General features: G+C 38.7%; 1 protein-coding gene across 2 annotated transcripts in view; it reads left to right on the top strand.

Annotated features, from left to right (window-relative positions):
- The window catches only part of SPOCK3 (SPARC (osteonectin), cwcv and kazal like domains proteoglycan 3), a 389,193-nt gene extending 370,665 nt beyond the window's left edge, over positions 1-18,528 (top strand). The window contains exons 8-11 of one of the 2 annotated variants that reach the window (XM_073341560.1): positions 4,180-4,401; positions 13,196-13,258; positions 16,584-16,721; positions 17,044-18,528. In XM_073341560.1, the coding sequence (XP_073197661.1) occupies positions 4,180-4,401; positions 13,196-13,258; positions 16,584-16,721; positions 17,044-17,219 (599 nt within the window). In that variant the 3' untranslated portion in view covers positions 17,220-18,528. The remainder of the gene's footprint in view (positions 1-4,179; positions 4,402-13,195; positions 13,259-16,583; positions 16,722-17,043) is intronic. The other variant, XM_073341561.1, reaches the window with a different exon arrangement.
- Positions 18,529-18,915: the final 387 nt, after the last annotated feature.

The following is an 18,915-nucleotide window of genomic DNA, read 5'->3' as shown; positions in this document are numbered from 1 at the left end:
TGTATATCAGAGATGCCATAGCTGTAAGACAAATTATGTCTGGAGACAGATTCCACATATTTGATGAATTGGCTGCTGAGTACTTGAGGCTTGCCCTAAAAAGATTTTACGAGGTTTATTTTGTAATCAAAGTTTTTGACAGGTTGACAACAGGAACTCTGTGAAAACTGCAGAAAGACCGAGCCAGACAGGATCTAAAGTCAGATGCAAAGAAATACCAGGTGGCAATCCTGTGCCTCCATGGAAAAAAATTCTAAACATGGCATCCAACAGGCAGTGACTTGTAAAATTCCTTTATGAATATATGGAGCACAACCAACAAAATAGATTTTCTTGCTGCAGGCTTTTCCAATGGTGAAGTAGCAAAGTCCATCACTAGTAGAGGTGTTGAAGGAGCCCAAGACTTGTACAGAACTCAAGAGGAAATGGACACAAGGATGCTTCTGCATTGTATGTGCCTATATGGCTTTTGGTGTCAAAGGAACCGGAGTGATTCGGTCGCCTGATACAGCTGTTTTGGTCTTTGCTGTTCATTACTTTCCAAAAATGGAACACACAGATAACGTATGGATTGAAACAGGCACCATTTCCAGCACAAGTAACAAGCATCGCTTCATATCTGTGCATGCAATTTGTGATGCACTCCTGACTTTTGCAACATGCTTCCTGCTGTACACCCATTAACGAGATGTAACTCAGTATCATCCTGATTTAGTATTAGGAAAAAAAACCCTGAGTTTAATGTTGCCAAAATTAAGGGAGTTTACTGCATCAGAGATCTTGCCAAATTTGAAGAGCGTGACGGACAAGGAAGCAAGGAAGTTGGCAGCAGTGCTGTATGACCAGAGTGAGAAAGAAAAGGAGACCCTCCGAGACCTGAATTGCTTGTGCCTCAATCTAACCACCTAAGAGGACAAGTCACTGACTAGACTCCCACCATATGATGACAGTTTTGAAGAGCATGTCAAAAAAAGATATGACAAACAAAGGTTTTGATGTCTTCACACATAAGTAAACCAGATATTGGATCAGTATTGCAATATGGATGGAGATATGTGGATGATGAACTACTTCCTGTATTCTTCAAGGGCCCAACAGCATCTGAACTTCAGCAAGATCTTATTTATGCCTGCACCAGGAGAAGTCACTGTGCAATCTTCCTTGTACAGAACTGTGTACATTCCAAGGCAGTGAAGACTGTGGTAACCTATGCAGTCTTGACAGAGGCCATAATGATAACAAGATGATAATGATGTTAACTAGAAATGTCACTGGCATGATTACATTTCAATGATACCTGTACAAATTTATTATTAAATTAGTTTTATCTTTTTCATTGTTTTATGATGCTCTGAGTTCACAAGAAATCCCATTTTATGTCTTTAAAGAATACATGGAGTTATTAAACTAACAAAAAGAAAATATTTCAGTGGTCATTTTAATGTGTTGAGAGTGTCATTGTTAATCCCCTGTTTTTATGGTAATGGCACTATTTAACAGCTCCACATCACACCTCATCTTAAAGTACACATAATAATCTTTCAAATGATGTATGATATGCTTGTGTGGAGAGGAGATACATTGTCAACAAAATCTTGGTGTCTGTTGCTTGCCTTTTATAGAATCACAGAAATGTTGAACTGGAAGGGATCTCAGTATGTCATCTTGGCCAGTCCCCTGCACCAAGGCAGGACTGAATATTATCTAGACTGTCCTTGGCAGGTGTTTGTCTAACCTGTTTTAAAAAACCTCCAGTGATGGAGATTCCACAGCCACCCTAGGTAATATGCTCCAGAGTTTAACCATCCTGTCAGGAAGTTTTTCCTAATATCCAACCTAAATTCCCTTGCTGCAATTTAGGCTCATTTCTTCTCTCCTGTCCTCAGTTCTTAAAGAGAACAATTTATCAACCTCCTCTTTATAACAACCTTTTATGTACTTAAAGAGTGTTACCATGTCCCCCATCAGTCTTCTCTTCTCCAAACTAAACAAACCCATTTTTTAATCTTTCCTCATAGCTCATGTTTTCTAGACCAGTAGTTCTCAACCTTTTCAGACTACTGTACCCCTTACAGATGTCTGATTTGTCTTGTGCACCTCACTTAAAAATACTTGCTTACAAAATGAGACAAAAATACAAAACTGTTACTGAAAAATTGCTTACTTCCTCATTTTGTCCATATGAAATTTTAGTTTGTACTGACTTTGCTAGTGCTTTTTATGTAGCCTGTTGTAAAACTAGGCAAATATCTAGATGAGTTGATGCATCCCTTGGAAGACCTTTGTGTACCACCTGGTTGAGAACCACTTTCTAGACTTGTAATCATTTTTGTTGCTCTCCTCTGGACTTTCTCCAGTTTATCCACGTCTTTCCCAAAGTGTGGTGCTCAGAACTGGACACAGTACTCCAGATGAGACTTTATAAGTGCTGAGTAGCGTGGAAGAATTACTTCTTGTGTCTTCCATAAAAAACTCCCTGAATTATGTTCACTTTTTTTTTTGCAGTGGTATTACACTGTTGACTTATATTTAGTTTGTGTTCCACTAGAACCCCCAGATCCTTTCCTGCAGTACTTTATTAACAATCATTTCCCATTTTGTATTTGTGCAGTTGCTTATTCCTTATTGAATTTCATCCTATTTATTTCAGACCATTTCTCCAGTTTGTCAAGATCATTTTGAATTCTAATCTTGTCCTCCAAAGTATTTATAGCCCATCCCAGCCTGGCATCATCTACAAATTTTATAAATGTTCTTTCTATACCCTTATTCAAATCACTTATGAAAATATTGAATAGAACTAGACCCAGGACAGATACCTGTGGGACCCCACTTGATATGTCCTCCTAGCTTCAGTGTGAAACACTGATAAATACTCTGAGTTTCGCACCCACCTTATATTAGGTTTGTCTTGGCTATATTTCCCACCTTATAGTAGCTCCATCTAAGTTGCATTTCCCTAGTTTGTTTAGGAGGTCACATGAGAAAGTATCAAAAGCCTTACTAAAGTTGAGATATATCACATCTGCTGCTTCCCCACTATCACAAACTTGGTACCCTGTCAGAAGAGGATATTAGGTTGGCTTCATATGATGTATTCTTGACAAATATATATTGACTGTTACTTATCACCTTGTTATCTTCTGGGTGCTTAAAAATGGATTTGACTATTTGCTCCATTATCTTTCTGGGTACCAAAGTTAAGATGACTGGTCTATAATTCCCTGGGTTGTCCTTATTCTCTTTTGATAAACAGATGCTATATTTGCCCTTTTCCAGTTCTCTGGAATCTCTCTCCACAAGTTTTCAAAGATAATTACTCATGGCGCAGAAACCTCTTCTGACAGTTCCTTAAGCATTTGTCAGACCCTGCCAACTTGGGGCTTATCTACACTTAAAAACCTACAGTGGCACAGCTTTGCTTCTGCAGCTGTGCTGCTGTAGCGCTTCAGTGTAGACACTACCTATGCTGAGGAAATGGGTTCTCCCATCAGCATAGGTAATCCACCTCCCCGAAAGGCGGTAGCTAGGTTGATGGCAGAATTTTTCTATCAACCTGGTACTGTCAACATGTGGAACTTAGGCTGGCTTAACTATGCCAGTCAGGCATAGGGGAGGGAGGAATTAATAAATTGGTTTTTGAGCAAAATTGTTAGTGCATGCTGTTGATAAGTTGTTATAATTTTTAAAGTGTTGCTAAGGATGAGAATAGCCTTTCAAAGTTTTAATGCGTATCATAGGAAGCAACAAATGGGCTGCAATGAGTTCCACTGAATTTATTCCTTTTTCCTGGTTCTGTGAACATCACAAACCATTTGAGCTCCATTCCCCCATTCCATATGATGTCATTAAAATCCCTGAAGAGAATTACTTTTCTGAAAATCACTCTAGATCATTTATTATTCTCCAGTATGTGTTTCCTGTATAAATTTTTGGGGGAAAGGGTCATATTTTTGAACGCTTTGAGCGTGATGGGGGGCCAATTTTAACAGATGAAGTTATTGATTTTTTTTTGAGTTAGCATATTACTTAGACATGGGCTGTCAATAACATTCACTATTCATGTACTGTGTCTGTTCCAGTAAAGCCCCGTGACACAGCACTTTCTTCCCTTGGCGGAGTTTAACACCAGCTGTATCTTTTACTGTTATCTGATGTCTTTATATTTTTACCTCTTAGGGTTTGATACCAGCATTTTGCCAATTTGCAAGGACTCCCTTGGCTGGATGTTTAACAGACTTGATACAAACTATGACCTGCTGTTAGACCAGTCAGAGCTTGGAAGCATTTACCTTGACAAGAATGAACAGTGCACCAAGGCATTCTTCAATTCTTGTGACACGTACAAGGACAGTTTGATATCTAACAATGAGTGGTGCTACTGCTTCCAGAGACAGCAAGGTAAAAGATGAGAATAACTTGCAGATGCTGACTGACCTTATTGTACTGTTTTATCTTTCTGGAACATGTTAAAAAATTTAGAGTCAATTACAAGCTCTTAAGTGCTATGCTATGAATTTGCTTAAAGGTTTTGAGCTACTGTGAATAGAAAGTGAAAAGGAAAGCTAAAAATCAAGCTGAACTGGAGAAACTTAGCTGAGATTCAAGAAATTCTAAATAAAATGTAAAAGAGCAATTAATGCTTTGATAGAAGTATTGTTTCTCTTACCAACCTCCACAGAGAGGAAAGGGAAGGACCAAAAGAAAAGGACAAAATTATTAGCATTCATTTTCTCTCTCTTTTTCCCACATTATAAAATTAACTTTTTTTTTTACTTTTTTATTACTGGGCTATAACATTTTAACTGAAATAAATTAAATATTATGCATAAAGTTATTTGCATTCATTGGGCCATAAAGCCACTGATTTTCAGGACCTAGCTTAAACTCTTGATAACTTCTTGAAATTCTTTGGCTAAGAAAATAGTAGCTCAAAATATCTAGAGGCAGTCCTTTCTTAATTGTCCACGAATGTAAATTAAATCAAACTCAAACAACAATTTTATATCTAAATGACATATTCCATAAGTTAGAAAATAAAAAAATGAATTAGAATAAGATTTTTGAAAAGCCTGGTCACTGTTTCTTAGCTGAAACGGGACAGAAAATTGAAATGCATCCACTGAGCTTCTTATTTGCAAGATGATTTAGGGGGAGGTTTTCAAAGGAACAAATGGCAGTCAGGCACCTAACTGCCACTGAAAGTAAGTTGACAGTGCCTTTCAGTGGGACTTTTATTCCTACTCGCTGAAGCACTTATGAAAATTTTACCTTATGTGCACAATTGGCATTTGTGCCTATGAAAATCCTCCACTTAAGTCCCATTAACGTTCATCATTAGGGCTTAATCCTGACTTCACTGGGAGTTGAAGATGCTTACCATGTTGCACGGTCAGACTTTTTAAACTCTGAATTGTAAATCTGAACAAAAATAAAGATATACTTCCGGGGATATATTTTGGCTGACTGCCTTCTTTCCTATTTAAAACATGCTATCAAATATAAGCATATTGATAACTATCCCGTGCAAAAGGTCAAGATTTCATCTTCCAAACAATCTTTCTTGCTTTATAATAGAACTGTCTCTTTTTTTTTTAATTTTTAGAAGTAGTGTACTGCTGCTAAAAGCAATAAATGAAGTATCCTCTATCCCAAGTTACTTATTAAAGAACATAACCAGTTCTTTTTAAAGAATACAATTATTTTAGATGAGATCATGAATATCTTGAGGGGTGCAAATTTTTTCAGTTGTCTGAAAAAGTTCAGCCATGTTACAACCTGTAAGATGAAATTTATCGCAAATTTTTGTTCTTCTACCAATTGGTTCTCCTGCCAGTTTTATACTGTGTATATCAGCAGTCCCCAAACTTTATTACTTGCACCCCACCGACCAGTAATAGAATGTGTTTGTCCCCCATCCCCCTTGGGGCCAGGAGCAGAGTCGCAGCTGGGCTGTGGCCGGGAGTCGGTGGTTGGGAGCGGAGCTGCAGCTGGGAACGGGCAGCTGGGAGCGGGAGCCAGGAGCTGGTGGCCAAGAGCTGGGGCTGGGAGCGGGGCCACAGCTGCGGACTGGGGCTGGGGGCAGAGTAGGGCTGGGTGGCACTCCCTTCCCACCCCCTTGTGGGGCCTGGCCTGGGCCTTGCCATGCCCCACTGGATGTTCCTCCATGCCCCACTGGGGGAGCACGCCCCTCTTTTGGGGACCACTGGTGTATATATAAAGCATATTTTTCACCCATTATGTGCAAAGGGCACTTCCATGGGATAGTTACGGTCAGTTTTGTAGTCTACACTCTATAGACACTATGTATAAAAACAACTGCTCAGGATACTGCTAATCAGGGTCTGACGTAAATATACCTTAGTCATAATGATAAAGTTAAAAATGGAGTCAAACCCACCAGCAGCATTTTGTGGAGAGCTCTCTCCCTGTCTCAGAATCCAGCAAAGGGACTGGCCATCACAAGGGTTTATCCTCCTTCCTCATTTTTTCCCCCTCCCTGGCCTGTGATGGGACAACAAGGTACTGATTTAAATGAGATTACATTGTTAGTGTTATCAGCAGCTTGGCTGAGAGTGGGCATAGAATGCCCTGAACACCGGTAATGAGGTGAAATCTCAGTTCTGGCAACTCCTTGAATATTTAGAACACTTCCATGCACCCCTTCCCAAAATTAACACTACCACCAAAACCCGTCTTCTCCTTCCTTTGCCAAACCTAAATATGCATGTCGGGGGGTGGGGGGTGTTACTGTTCTCTTTGTCAGCTACTTGTTATTAGCCCTTTTATGCATAATTGTCTCCCTTTAGCATGAACAAGCCAAACAATCCTCTATTAGTAAATTTCAGTTTTATGCTAAGCCTTGTACTGCATTGATGTTTTTCTTTATTGTTTGGATTGCATAATCTAAATATCTCTCTAATTGTTAATGGTGATAGAATTATTAGGTAGAGAAGATTAATGGTGTCCTTGTAATGTTCATTGAGTAAGTTTCCATTAACAAAAAGTTGTAAATCATGTAGCGAGCTCTCTGTATTCAGCTACCTTTGTAGCTCTTTTCTGTGCAATTTTACAACTCCAAAACACGGTGTACAGACCTTGATAACTGCTATTGATTGTGTTTAAAGTGAATACAAGAATGCAACCTGTGCAATATATCACAAAGGCTTCAAAGCCTATATATATATATAAAGGCACAGTTGTTAAAGCTACCATCTATGCAGGAGTCTCACTCATTGGTGTCAACTTCTTAGTGCAAGTCCGGTGGGATTACCCCAATCCGTAGGATGTTTGGGGGTGTTTCACCCTTAAGGAAAGTAATAACAAAGTAGAGGATGAACTAGCTGTTACTGGCTATTTGCACACCATTTCATGTTGATTATCAACACTGCCTTCCATACATTCCAGTCAGTTCCTTCTTGGGCAGGAAAAGCGCTCCCTGCAGCTGTTTTGCCACGTTTACTGTTGCGCCAACACTCCTCTGGATCTCAGTGATGCTTGTCGTATCTTTTCTTGATCACACCTCTGCTTCCAAGCCAGGTGGTTTAGTATATCTGCGGTATTTGTTCTGGGTACTTTGGCATATTTCTGTAGCACTTCAGTGCCTGAGTTTTGTCAGTGCCTTATTGCTTGCCTTTGTGCTTTGGCCCATTTCTTTCTGGGTGTCACAACCGTTTATCTAAGTACTTCAGCACCTGCCTTTAGCACTTATTTTCTTTGTGCTTTGATACCTGCCTTAATGCTTCATTGCGTACCTTAATGCTGAAGCACCACTAGACTTTGGCCTTTTCGACATTCTAGTGACTGTTTTTTCTTTTTGCCAGTGCTTCCTCATTGAGGCAGCAGTGTTCTTGGTGCACCAGTACCTGAATCTAGATACTAGAGTGCCAAAGTTTGTTAGGAACCTCAGATCTCTCCATTGCTGCTTACCACTTCGGTCTGTTAGCCCGGTGCATCTCTCGATGCATTTATACCTTTTTTCTTTTCTTTTGCAGGATATAGTAAGTAAAGAGGATTCAAGACCATGTAATGTCTTCAAACATAGTCTGTGGTACAGAAGAATGACAAAGACTGAGGTCCATCTTTCTTATGTCATCTTCCTCAGATTGTAGGGCTCTTACATATTTATAGATAGCACTGAAGAAGTGTGATGTGCACCTCAAGCCTTTGCTAAGGCACCCAAAAAGATTCCTCCTGTAAGTCCAGCATGAGGTTGGCCTGGAGTGCTTCAAAGGGTAGACCCTGAAAGCTGAAGCCTGACTTGCCCAAGACTATTGAGAAGCAGATTGAAAAGCTAGTGCTACCCATATTGGCACTGGATGAGACCCAGCATCAGTATGCACAACAGAGTGGTCTCACCACCAAAATACCCTGTGTCAACAACAGAGAGGCTCCACCAAGCATCCACTGACAAGCAGATGTACTTTGAATGAGCTGAAAATCCATACAGGAGACCAAGGCAGGAAGCACAAGGTGTAGGCCAGCAGCTCCTTGATGCACTTCTGTTGAAGCCCCTCACTCCAGGTGACTCTATAACAGGTCTCCAGATTTCCCATTCCCCCTGCATTAATGCACTTGAAGCAGAGACAGGGGGAAATAGAGAGTCCAGTATAAACTGGTAAATTGGACATAATTTGTCCTCTGCAAGCCCCACAGTACTCACTTTTAAGTATTCCCCTCTCTCTGTGTTGGCAGGGTAGGATCTCTTGGCACATTTGCATGCAAATACCTCAAGGGTCAATACTCTTGGCAAAGGAAGCCCTGGCCTCAACACAGGTGCCTCTTGCATTAAAGGCTGCAGCACAGCTAGTGTTAATGTCTCATGGAGCACTTACCACAATGCAGGCCACTCCACCATCATCCTGTCATCTAGATCACTCCACTTGGATGAGAGCTGGCTGAAGATCAGTGCAATGAGGTCTGTTATTCAGATGAGCAGGACTCATCTGATGCCAAGTTCTTTTCTGTTACAGAGGAGCACCAGCATAGTGACTGTGGAGGAAATGATCCTACTTTTCCTTAGTTTTTACAGAAGCTAAGACCACTGATTCTGAGTTAAAATCAGTCCAGGAATCTGAGGGAGTGTTGCCTCCCACTCACTGGAACTGACTGGAAGACAAGATGGCAGCATTTACACTCTGCAAGGGTGGCATGTGTCATCCATTAGGGGCTTAGCTCGAGTTCTACCTTGCTACCACTTTTTTAGGACTAAACAGCTGTACCTGCTAAGAGAAATCTGTCAGTTTTGTGCTAAGAAGCTAAAACCCAGTAGTGAGAATCCTGCAAGATTATATCTTCAGAGAAGCAGAATTACAGGTAAGTAATTTACCAATACTGTTACCTTTCATATTGCTTAGTGGTATTTCATATTTTCTAATTATTAATTTTAGATTTATTGCAATAAGTGATGAGGATTATTTAGGCTCAGTACATAATATTAAAACTGCCCCGCATCAACTTTTGTACGTGTATCTTTGTGTTCCTGATTTAGGATTTTTTTCCCTAGAGCACAATACATGTACTTTATTGGGCAAGTTCCTTCTCATTCAGCACATTTCCCATCTTTTTTGGAAGTTGTGTATCACCCTTCTTTTCTTCCATTTACTATTGCCCCCAATATTATCTCAGTTGTATGGGCAGCACAATATCAAACACTTAAAATAAATGGATGTTACCATATGCAATAACAAGTCTAAGATATAGCAGCTTTTAGCAAAATTAAAAGATGTTACTTATAACCTATACTTTACATACTTGTGTATGTTAATGATAATCAAAAGGTATCTGGACCCTTGTCTTTAAGTCCTAGATGTGGGAAAGAAGCAATTCCTGAAGGGTTATAGTTCAAACTTATATAAAACATGAGGAAATAACAATGGTAAAAATGAGCAGTTAAGAGTTGATATCTATAATCAACATGAATGATAGAGGAATTTTTTCTGAAAGATGGTAAATATCTGCAAGGTGCTGAGTAGCTTCAGTTCCCATAAAGACACTTCTCATAATCAGAAACCATTAAAAATAAATGGCTATATTTTAAAATACAAGATAATGTTCGTCGACTGTTGCTGTAAAGGTAGAAAACATCCCGTGATGATCAGGAGTTGAGCTGGGTTCAGAGTCAGAGAATTTCAATGTTTGATTCCAGAGAAAATACATCCCTTGGACATTCTTTCTTGCACTAAGATCCCTGTGAGCAGCATCTTAGAAGAAGAGGCAGTTTATAGGGATTTTATTCCAAACAGAATCCTTGCCTATTTAGGGTGAAATCCTGGCCCACTGACCAGGCAATGGGCAAAACGCCCATTGACCTCAGTGGGGCTAGAATATTAACCACAACCTTTCTAAGCTCATACATATGTATCTTCTTAAAAGACTATTTAAAATGTCATTCAAAATGTAAAGCCAAGGGTAAATACAGCCTGATCTGTATGAGAGGTCACTATTGGATTCCAGTTTGTATTTATTCTGTTAGTTCAGATCTCATGAATAATACAAAAGGTATGCTGATATATCTAGCTTCTATACTACACGTGAGGCTACCCTGTCACTAAATAAGCTAGTATTGATTGAATTTGAGATTTCATAGGATATTGCCTTGGGGACAATCTAGGCTAAAAACATATTCTGTGTCATCTGTCCTACAAGCTCCATTGACCTCAGACTACATGCCACAAGAATACTACTGATTCAGAAAGGAAAATGCCTCAGTTGTGACCCTGTCATTTCTTATATGGCATATGCAGTGTTCAAAGAAAAGTACTAGCCTTCATTCTCTTTCTGTACAGTAGTATACATGCATTCATATCATATCTTTTTTTTCAAGGAAGTTGTCTGTAGTGCTCTGACTTAGCTTTTTAGAGATAAAAACCATAAAAATCAGAACCCTGAAGTTTGAAGAATTGTGCATTTGAATCCATATTCTGCAGCTCAGAGCCATCTCTAGTTATTTAGTTAGATTTCAGTTATTTCTAGGCCCCAGTCCTTCAACTTGTGTGTCGATACAGGGGTCTGCAAAATTGGGGCCTTAAATTGCCATATTAGAACCAAAATCCTACAAATTTCAACAGAGAAAGTGGTGACTCTGTTCATTACTTTATTAATAGAATGTGTTCATTTACTTATTCTTGTCACCACCATGATACAGATCATATCCTTTGGTATCAAAACATTTGGGAAGTATTAAAGGAAAATTGGTCACTTTTGCTTTTAACTACACATATAAATAGAATTATCTACATCTGAGGCCAGAATCTAGCTCTAGAACAAATTTTCCTTTGCTGCACATGGGCACCCTGAATATACATTCTATTTTCTCATCTATTTTTGGTTGTTAAAGTCCAATCCTACTCCCAATGAGTGTTAACGGAAGTTTTCCTGTTGGCTTCAATAAAAGTTGCATTGTACTCTTACACGGTGCCCAACACTGTAATATCTAAACTGCCTTTAAGGGATATTGTAAGAAGTCTATATACAGCTAATGAAAGTGTATTCCCTGCATTTTATTTGATTATTTGTAGCTGTTAAAACATCTAAGAAATAAACAACATTATTAGTTGCTTCATGAGTAAAAAAGTTTACAACTTTCATGCTAACATGATATACATGTTACTCCATGAATATACAGTTTGGTTTACTGCACATGTGCTTTATCTTAAAATCTCATATGAAAAGGTTTCATTAAAAATGTTTGCAAAAAGAAAAGGAGTACTTGTGGCACCTTAGAGACTAACCAATTTATTGGTTAGTCTTGGTTAGTCTCTAAGGTGCCACAAGTACTCCTTTTCTTTTTGCAAATACAGACTATCACGGCTGTTACTCTGAAACCTGTCATTAAAAATGTTCACATTTAGGAGATCTCCTTACAATACACAATGATTTTTATGGCCTCAGAAAGAGCATGGCAATTTTGGACAATTTAAGATCTAACTTTAATACACGCCCTATTGTCTGGGTATACGACAAGAAGGACAGGAGACTTGTTATGGGTTTTAATCAGGCCGCAACTTTATTATATAGATATCTGGGACTACCCGGCAGATAAAATGTACAGTGCAGGCAAATCCATACTTATTCAAGTCAATTCTCCGGAGCTTCCACCAAGTCCCCCTTTGTTTCCATCCAGGTCCTGCCGCCGACCCATGGCTTGGACCTTACCATCCACCAGCCTCATAAGAGGGTTAAGGAGGGCTAGGAGAATGGGGGGGGGGAAAGCAGGGGGGGTTGTTGGCTCCCTGCCATACCAATCATAGGAGTCCCCGAACCCCCTCCCCCGTTCTATTCCTTTATCCAGTACCTCCTTTTAAGTCCTTTATGAGGCCATTTATCTGGTCACTGGCTGCCCTCCCTGTGGAGTACCTGCATCGAACATCTGCCCAACCTTACAAAACAAGTTGCTACATATGGCCTACCACCTTATCTATTCACCAGAAAAAGTCCATCCTCACACCCGCTGTGGGGAAGGCGAAAAAACCACACTCCACTGAAGCCAATTCTGGTGGTGTGGGAAAAATTCCTTCCCAGTCCCCCTTTAAAAGGGGCAACTAGCGTAATGCCCACAGCAGGTCCTAACCCAGCCTCCCATTCACCTCCACTAGGGGAGGGTGGGTGGGTGCTGGATTCCTCGCTGCTTGGACATAGAGACTTGCCCCACCCAGGTTTCGTACCTTTATGCACATTCCAGGGGGTGGTGTGGGGGTGAGTCATTGCTGCAAAGCTGACCACTGAGCACCTTTTACAGCAGTTTTTGATGTTCTTCCTCTCCACCCCCACCCCCAACCACAAAGCAGAGCTGCCCTTCTTTGAGTAAGCCCAGACAAATTCTGCCCCCCTTTAGCTGTGGTGCAGTCATTGAGTACATATACACACAAACACATACACTACCCCCCCTTATCTATTAATTTCTTATGTGTCTTTCTAACTAGGTGCAAGTACTCTTCTTTTTTTTTTTTAAGGTTGTCTTATTAGATATATCAGACTTTTATATCTACGTTAAAAACGCTCTTTCTAAGGTGCAGATTTGGAAAGGTCTAGTCTGAGTATGTGAAATGCAAAATCTGCTAAGGGAGGATGTATATGTTTCTTAATGGCAATAATTAGAAGAAACCTAAAGTATAAAAACCTGATGAAAACTCAATCATTCAACTTTCTTCCTTTGATCAGATGTAATCTATTTAAAATTTTGATGTCATTTCAGACCCACCTTGCCAGACGGAGCTCAGCAACATTCAGAAGCAGCAAGGAGGAAAGAAGCTCCTAGGTGAGCCATAGATCATTCTTTTGAAGGTTTTATTGCTTACATAAATAACCCTAGTGAAACAGCTACATAAAATCAATATTAATCCAACAAAGATAGACCACACTAAATTCCAGCAACAAAATTTATGAAGTTTTTGAAAGCTATTAAAGTTAGTTTTATTACATTACCTACTGAAAGATATTGCATCCATTTTATTACCCTGATAGACTGTACATTTTTACAGTTATTAGGAAAAAAGACTTGAGCAATCCTAAATTAACATTTCTGCTGATATTTAACTCTAATATTTATGTAAGTAATTGTTACAAAAAATTCCATATTGTATCAAAAATGTTTCATTTACATAACTTTTATTTTGGATATAAAATCTAAATGCTAGCATTAGCAGTCTTTATAAAATCTGGAGTAAAAGACATAGGCAAACCTGTTTGAGATGAGGAGTACTTGTGGCACCTTAGAGACTAACCAATTTATTTGAGCATGGGCTTTCGTGAGCTACAGCTCACTTCATCGGATGCATACCGTGGAAACTGCAGCAGACTTTATATATACACAGAGAATATGAAACAATACCTCCTCCCACCCCACTGTCCTGCTGGTAATAGCTTATCTAAAGTGATCATCAGGTGGGCCATTTCCAGCACAAATCCAGGTTTTCTCACCCTCCACCCCCCCACACAAATTCACTCTCCTGCTGGTGATAGCCCATCCAAAGTGACAACTCTTTACACAATGCATGATAATCAAGTCTGGCTATTTCCTGCACAAATCCAGGTTTTCTCACATCCCCCCCACCCCCATACACACACAAACTCACTCTCCTGCTGGTAATAGTTCATCCAAACTGACCACTCTCACAAATCTTGGGAGACAGGCCAGTCCTTGCCTACAGACAGCCCCGCAACCTGAAGCAAATACTCACCAACAACCACATACCACACAACAGAACCACTAACCCAGGAACTTATCCTTGCAACAAAGCCCGTTGCCAATTGTGCCCACATATCTATTCAGGGGACACCATCACAGGGCCTAATAACATCAGCCACACTATCAGAGGCTCGTTCACCTGCACATCCACCAATGTGATATATGCCATCATGTGCCAGCAATGCCCCTCTGCCATGTACATTGGTCAAACTGGACAGTCTCTACGTAAAAGAATAAATGGACACAAATCAGATGTCAAGAATTATAACATTCATAAACCAGTCGGAGAACACTTCAATCTCTCTGGTCACGCAATCACAGACATGAAGGTCGCTATCTTAAAACAAAAAAACTTCAAATCCAGACTTCAGCGAGAAACTGCTGAATTGGAATTCATTTGCAAATTGGATACTATTAATTTAGGCTTAAATAGAGACTTGGAGTGGCTAAGTCATTATGCAAGGTAGCCTGTTTCCTCTTGTTTTTTCCTACCCCCCCCCAGATGTTTTGGTTTAACTTGGATTTAAACTTGGAGAGTGGTCAGTTTGGATGAGCTATTACCAGCAGGAGAGTGAGTTTGTGTGTGTATGGGGGTGGGGGGGATGTGAGAAAACCTGGATTTGTGCAGGAAATAGCCAGACTTGATTATCATGCATTGTGTAAAGAGTTGTCACTTTGGATGGGCTATCACCAGCAGGAGAGTGAATTTGTGTGGGGGGGTGGAGGGTGAGAAAACCTGGATTTGTGCTGGAAATGGCCCACCTGATGATCACTTTAGATAAGCTATTACCAGCAGGACAGTGGGGTGGGAGGAGGTATTGTTTCATATTCTCTGTGTATATATAAAGTCTGCTGCAGTTTCCACGGTATGCATCCGATGAAGTGAGCTGTAGCTCACGAAAGCTTATGCTCAAATAAATTGGTTAGTCTCTAAGGTGCCACAAGTACTCCTTTTCTTTTTGCGAATACAGACTAACACGGCTGTTACTCTGAAACCTGTTTGAGATGATAGTTTTAAATTACTCTGATCAAAAATATCTCATGCATTTTACAGTACTGACAATTTTTTAAATGTGATTTAGTTACCATTTTCAGTTCTTCAAAGAACATCTGATTATTTCAAGGACGAAGTTATTACAGAATTAAGGTTCTGATTCTATAACTCATTGCTATGCTTATGGAGCCCTGTTAATTTCAGTGGGGCTCTATACAAGGGTTCATTTGCATGGTTCATTTGCCTAGGTATTTGGTAAATATGAGTTAAATAGGCAAATACCTGTAATCTGTTATCAACATTTTAGTGTTATTAAGTATCTTAGTTCACTAAAATCTACTATTCAATTTTGGTGAAATTAAAAATCTGAAGAACTGCAAGCATCCAAACCAATGACTAGCATGGCTAGGTTCCAGGGGTGAAATTCTGATCTCATTGAAGTCAATAGCGAAATTCCCATTGACAAGATTTCACCCAACCTGTGACTGCCATTAATTAGGACTGTTTAGTAAGGCATAGAGTGACTACAAAAGTTGAAAACCCTAAAAAATGTGTCTGTTAAAATAAATATATGGAACAAAAATCATATTCATTCATTGCTATAAACTCCCATACTTGTACTTGAAAGAGTGTGTCTACTCTGAAAAGGTACTACATAAAAATGTGCCCTCTTACCTCACAGGTTTGCTCTGTGAGCATATTTCAAGTCACAGCTGCTTACTTAATTTACAAAAATACATGTTTTTTTGTTTTTGCTCATCTTAGCACTGCATAATCAATACACCTTTGGAGGAATATGATGAATTCTATACTTTCTTTTGAATCACTGGAATAGTTGACAGAGATTATGTCTATACTGAAGTCAGAGATGTGTCCGAAGTATGTGTAGACATACCCAAGCTAGCTTTGATTTACCTAGCTCGAGTAACAATAGCATTGAAGCCATGGCAGCACAGGTTGCAGAACTTAAAATTTAGACATCTGAGCTACTCCCTATCTAGCCTGGTGTCTACATATGGCATTCAAGATTTTGGCTATAACAGTCAGGGAGTCTGATGTATAATAAGGAGCAGATGTCAGAGAATCAATGAGGAGCTTGAAAGAGGAACGGGGACATTCCTTGATGGACTGGGCATGTCCATTCTTGAGGTCACTCAAAGAGAGGCCCATATATTTGATATCTGCTCTCCCTCTCTGAATAAGAGGAAGGCGCAAATGTATTACATATAAAACACTTCTTGGCTGACCTCAGTAACAGAGAGTAAGTCAATCAGGGAGGACATTGAACAGAGATAAGACACGGTTGTTTATTTTTTATTTTGCTTCTGGCGTAATGTAGAATATTGGTTTATTCTGTACAGGTGACTGCTAATATTATAATTTAATCTTTATGTGTCATAGGGCAGTACATCCCATTATGTGATGAAGATGGGTATTACAAACCAAGTCAATGCCATGGCAATGCAGGGCAGTGCTGGTGTGTTGACAGATATGGTAATGAGGTAACAGGTTCCAGAACAAATGGTGCTGCAGACTGTGGTAAGTGGAAGAATTCTTGCTCATTATTGAATTAGACTCCCTCTTCTCTTTGAAGTCAGTGGTCAAACTCTTAATGTCTTCAATGAGAATATGACTGGGACCAAACAACACACATTTAGAAGTCAATTTGTAATTATTATTATTATTTATTTCACTAATTTCTGTAGCATCTATCATGGTGATAGTTATAGAGACAGCCTATCAGTGGTATTACTTTTTTACTTTACCTCATTATTTAATTTAAATCAATTGACCTGAAGCCAGCTAGTTCTGTAACCATGTGTTCCTATCAGTATAGTGTAACTTTTACACTTTTTTTTAGCTATTGATTTAGAGATCTCAGGTGATTTTGCCAGTGGTGATTTTCATGAATGGACAGATGATGAGGATGACGAAGATGATATAATGAATGATGAAGATGAAATTGATGATGAGGATGATGATGAGGATGAAGGCGATGATGATGTGGATGATGATGATCATGATGGATATATTTGACAATATTAGAGGTCAATGAATTCTTCCTTTCTAAAATTCAGAAGGTGATATCTCATAGAAAATTCCTTTGCTCTCCAAGATCAAAAGGATTCTAAACAATGTGTATATTTTGTATGATTATTTCAAATATTGCAGCTGGAGTCATAGACTTTCTTTGTTTAAATAAGAATCATTATATTATGTGCTTTTGAGTTTTTATATGCCTTTGAGCAGAAGAAAACAAATTGGAAGTCTGGCCTGAATAAGGAAATGTGATGTGCTACTACAAAAATAAATGTGCAAGGACAACCAAACTTGTAAAAACTTCCATGAAAATGATCTTTACTATTGTTTGGAACTTTGGGTGGCCTCATTAAACATGAGCTTGGTTATATGTTAAGGCGGCTTTAATTTCGCAAGTGATTTAGGCCATGTAGTAGATTTCATAATTGTGCATGACCTGAATCAACAACTTATTACAATAGAAATTTCAACACACAAGTAGCATCTCACAAACCTTTAACCAAAGGTGTGACTGTCACATAGAAGAAAATAATGTAAGGCCCTCCTTTGTATTTGCATTTATAGTTATATTTTTGATTAGGAAATGTCTAGGTTCTTGAAAGGATGTTTATCAAAAGCAGTAAACATGGACAAGCATTGATTCTACAAATCTAAACTTTTGTTGTCCTTTTTTTTCATTTTTTCTTTTAATGTCAAACTCATATAGACTTCATTATTTACTCAAGTAGCATGATGATTTCACCCTTTATTTCTATATCTCAAACCAGAAGATGAGCATAAAATATTTTAAATTGAAAAACTTTGTGTAAAATATATTACATCTATACAATACTGTATTTGAGAGTACTGGAACTTTCCCCAAGACAGTTCTAAACACCCCTAACCATACCTGTTAGTTTTTCTATTTCAGAAAATAGTTTCATCTTTATCTTAATTCATGTCCTTTTCTGTTATTAGTGCAGAAATTTAGAGAACGTATGGTAAGGTGCCTTGCAAAAATAGAAATAGAGGTTTTAGCATGCATACCAATATAGGCTGTTAGGCAATAGCTAAGCACACCCAATTACCAAATTAATACCAGTATAGGTACTGCTGCTGGAATGAAGAAAATGGGTTATTTTAATTTTTTTCTATTGTTATGTAATTACCATGTGGACTAGCTTATGATTATTGTGTAGAGTAGCACTTACGATTTGACTGTAGAGAAAATTACTTTAATCACTGTATTTATGTTAGCATGTTAATTAATTGTGTAGACGTTTTGGAACTCCAACACCTTCATGCATATCAGACCTATGGCTTTCCGCCCACAATAAAACTGAAACAACCTATGTAATATTACACGACTGATTGTGTAATTTCAACAGCGGATCACTGGTTTCCCTGATTTTCATCTGCAGTTAAATTATAGGAAAATCAGTTTATTCTTTGCATTTGATTTCTACACATTTAAATACTAAATTTAATGTTTATCTTATGTACTATTAAAAAGTATAATGCATTTTCTTTTTTACTGTTTATGTATAGTTTGCAAAATAAAGACTCTTGTAACCAACCTTTAGCTGAATACTGTAATGATTTTTAACAGTATAGACTAGTAGTTTGAAGTTTTGTATAGCTTTCTATTGAAAAATCAGAAACTCTCATGTTTCAGATACATTCCCACAATCATTCAAATATTCAACTGTTTAAC

This window comes from Lepidochelys kempii, chromosome 4 (assembly GCF_965140265.1).
Source record: "Lepidochelys kempii isolate rLepKem1 chromosome 4, rLepKem1.hap2, whole genome shotgun sequence".
Classification (NCBI taxonomy): domain Eukaryota; kingdom Metazoa; phylum Chordata; order Testudines; family Cheloniidae; genus Lepidochelys; species Lepidochelys kempii.
Note: the sequence above shows the minus strand (reverse complement) of the source record. Positions and strands in the feature narration are given on the sequence as shown.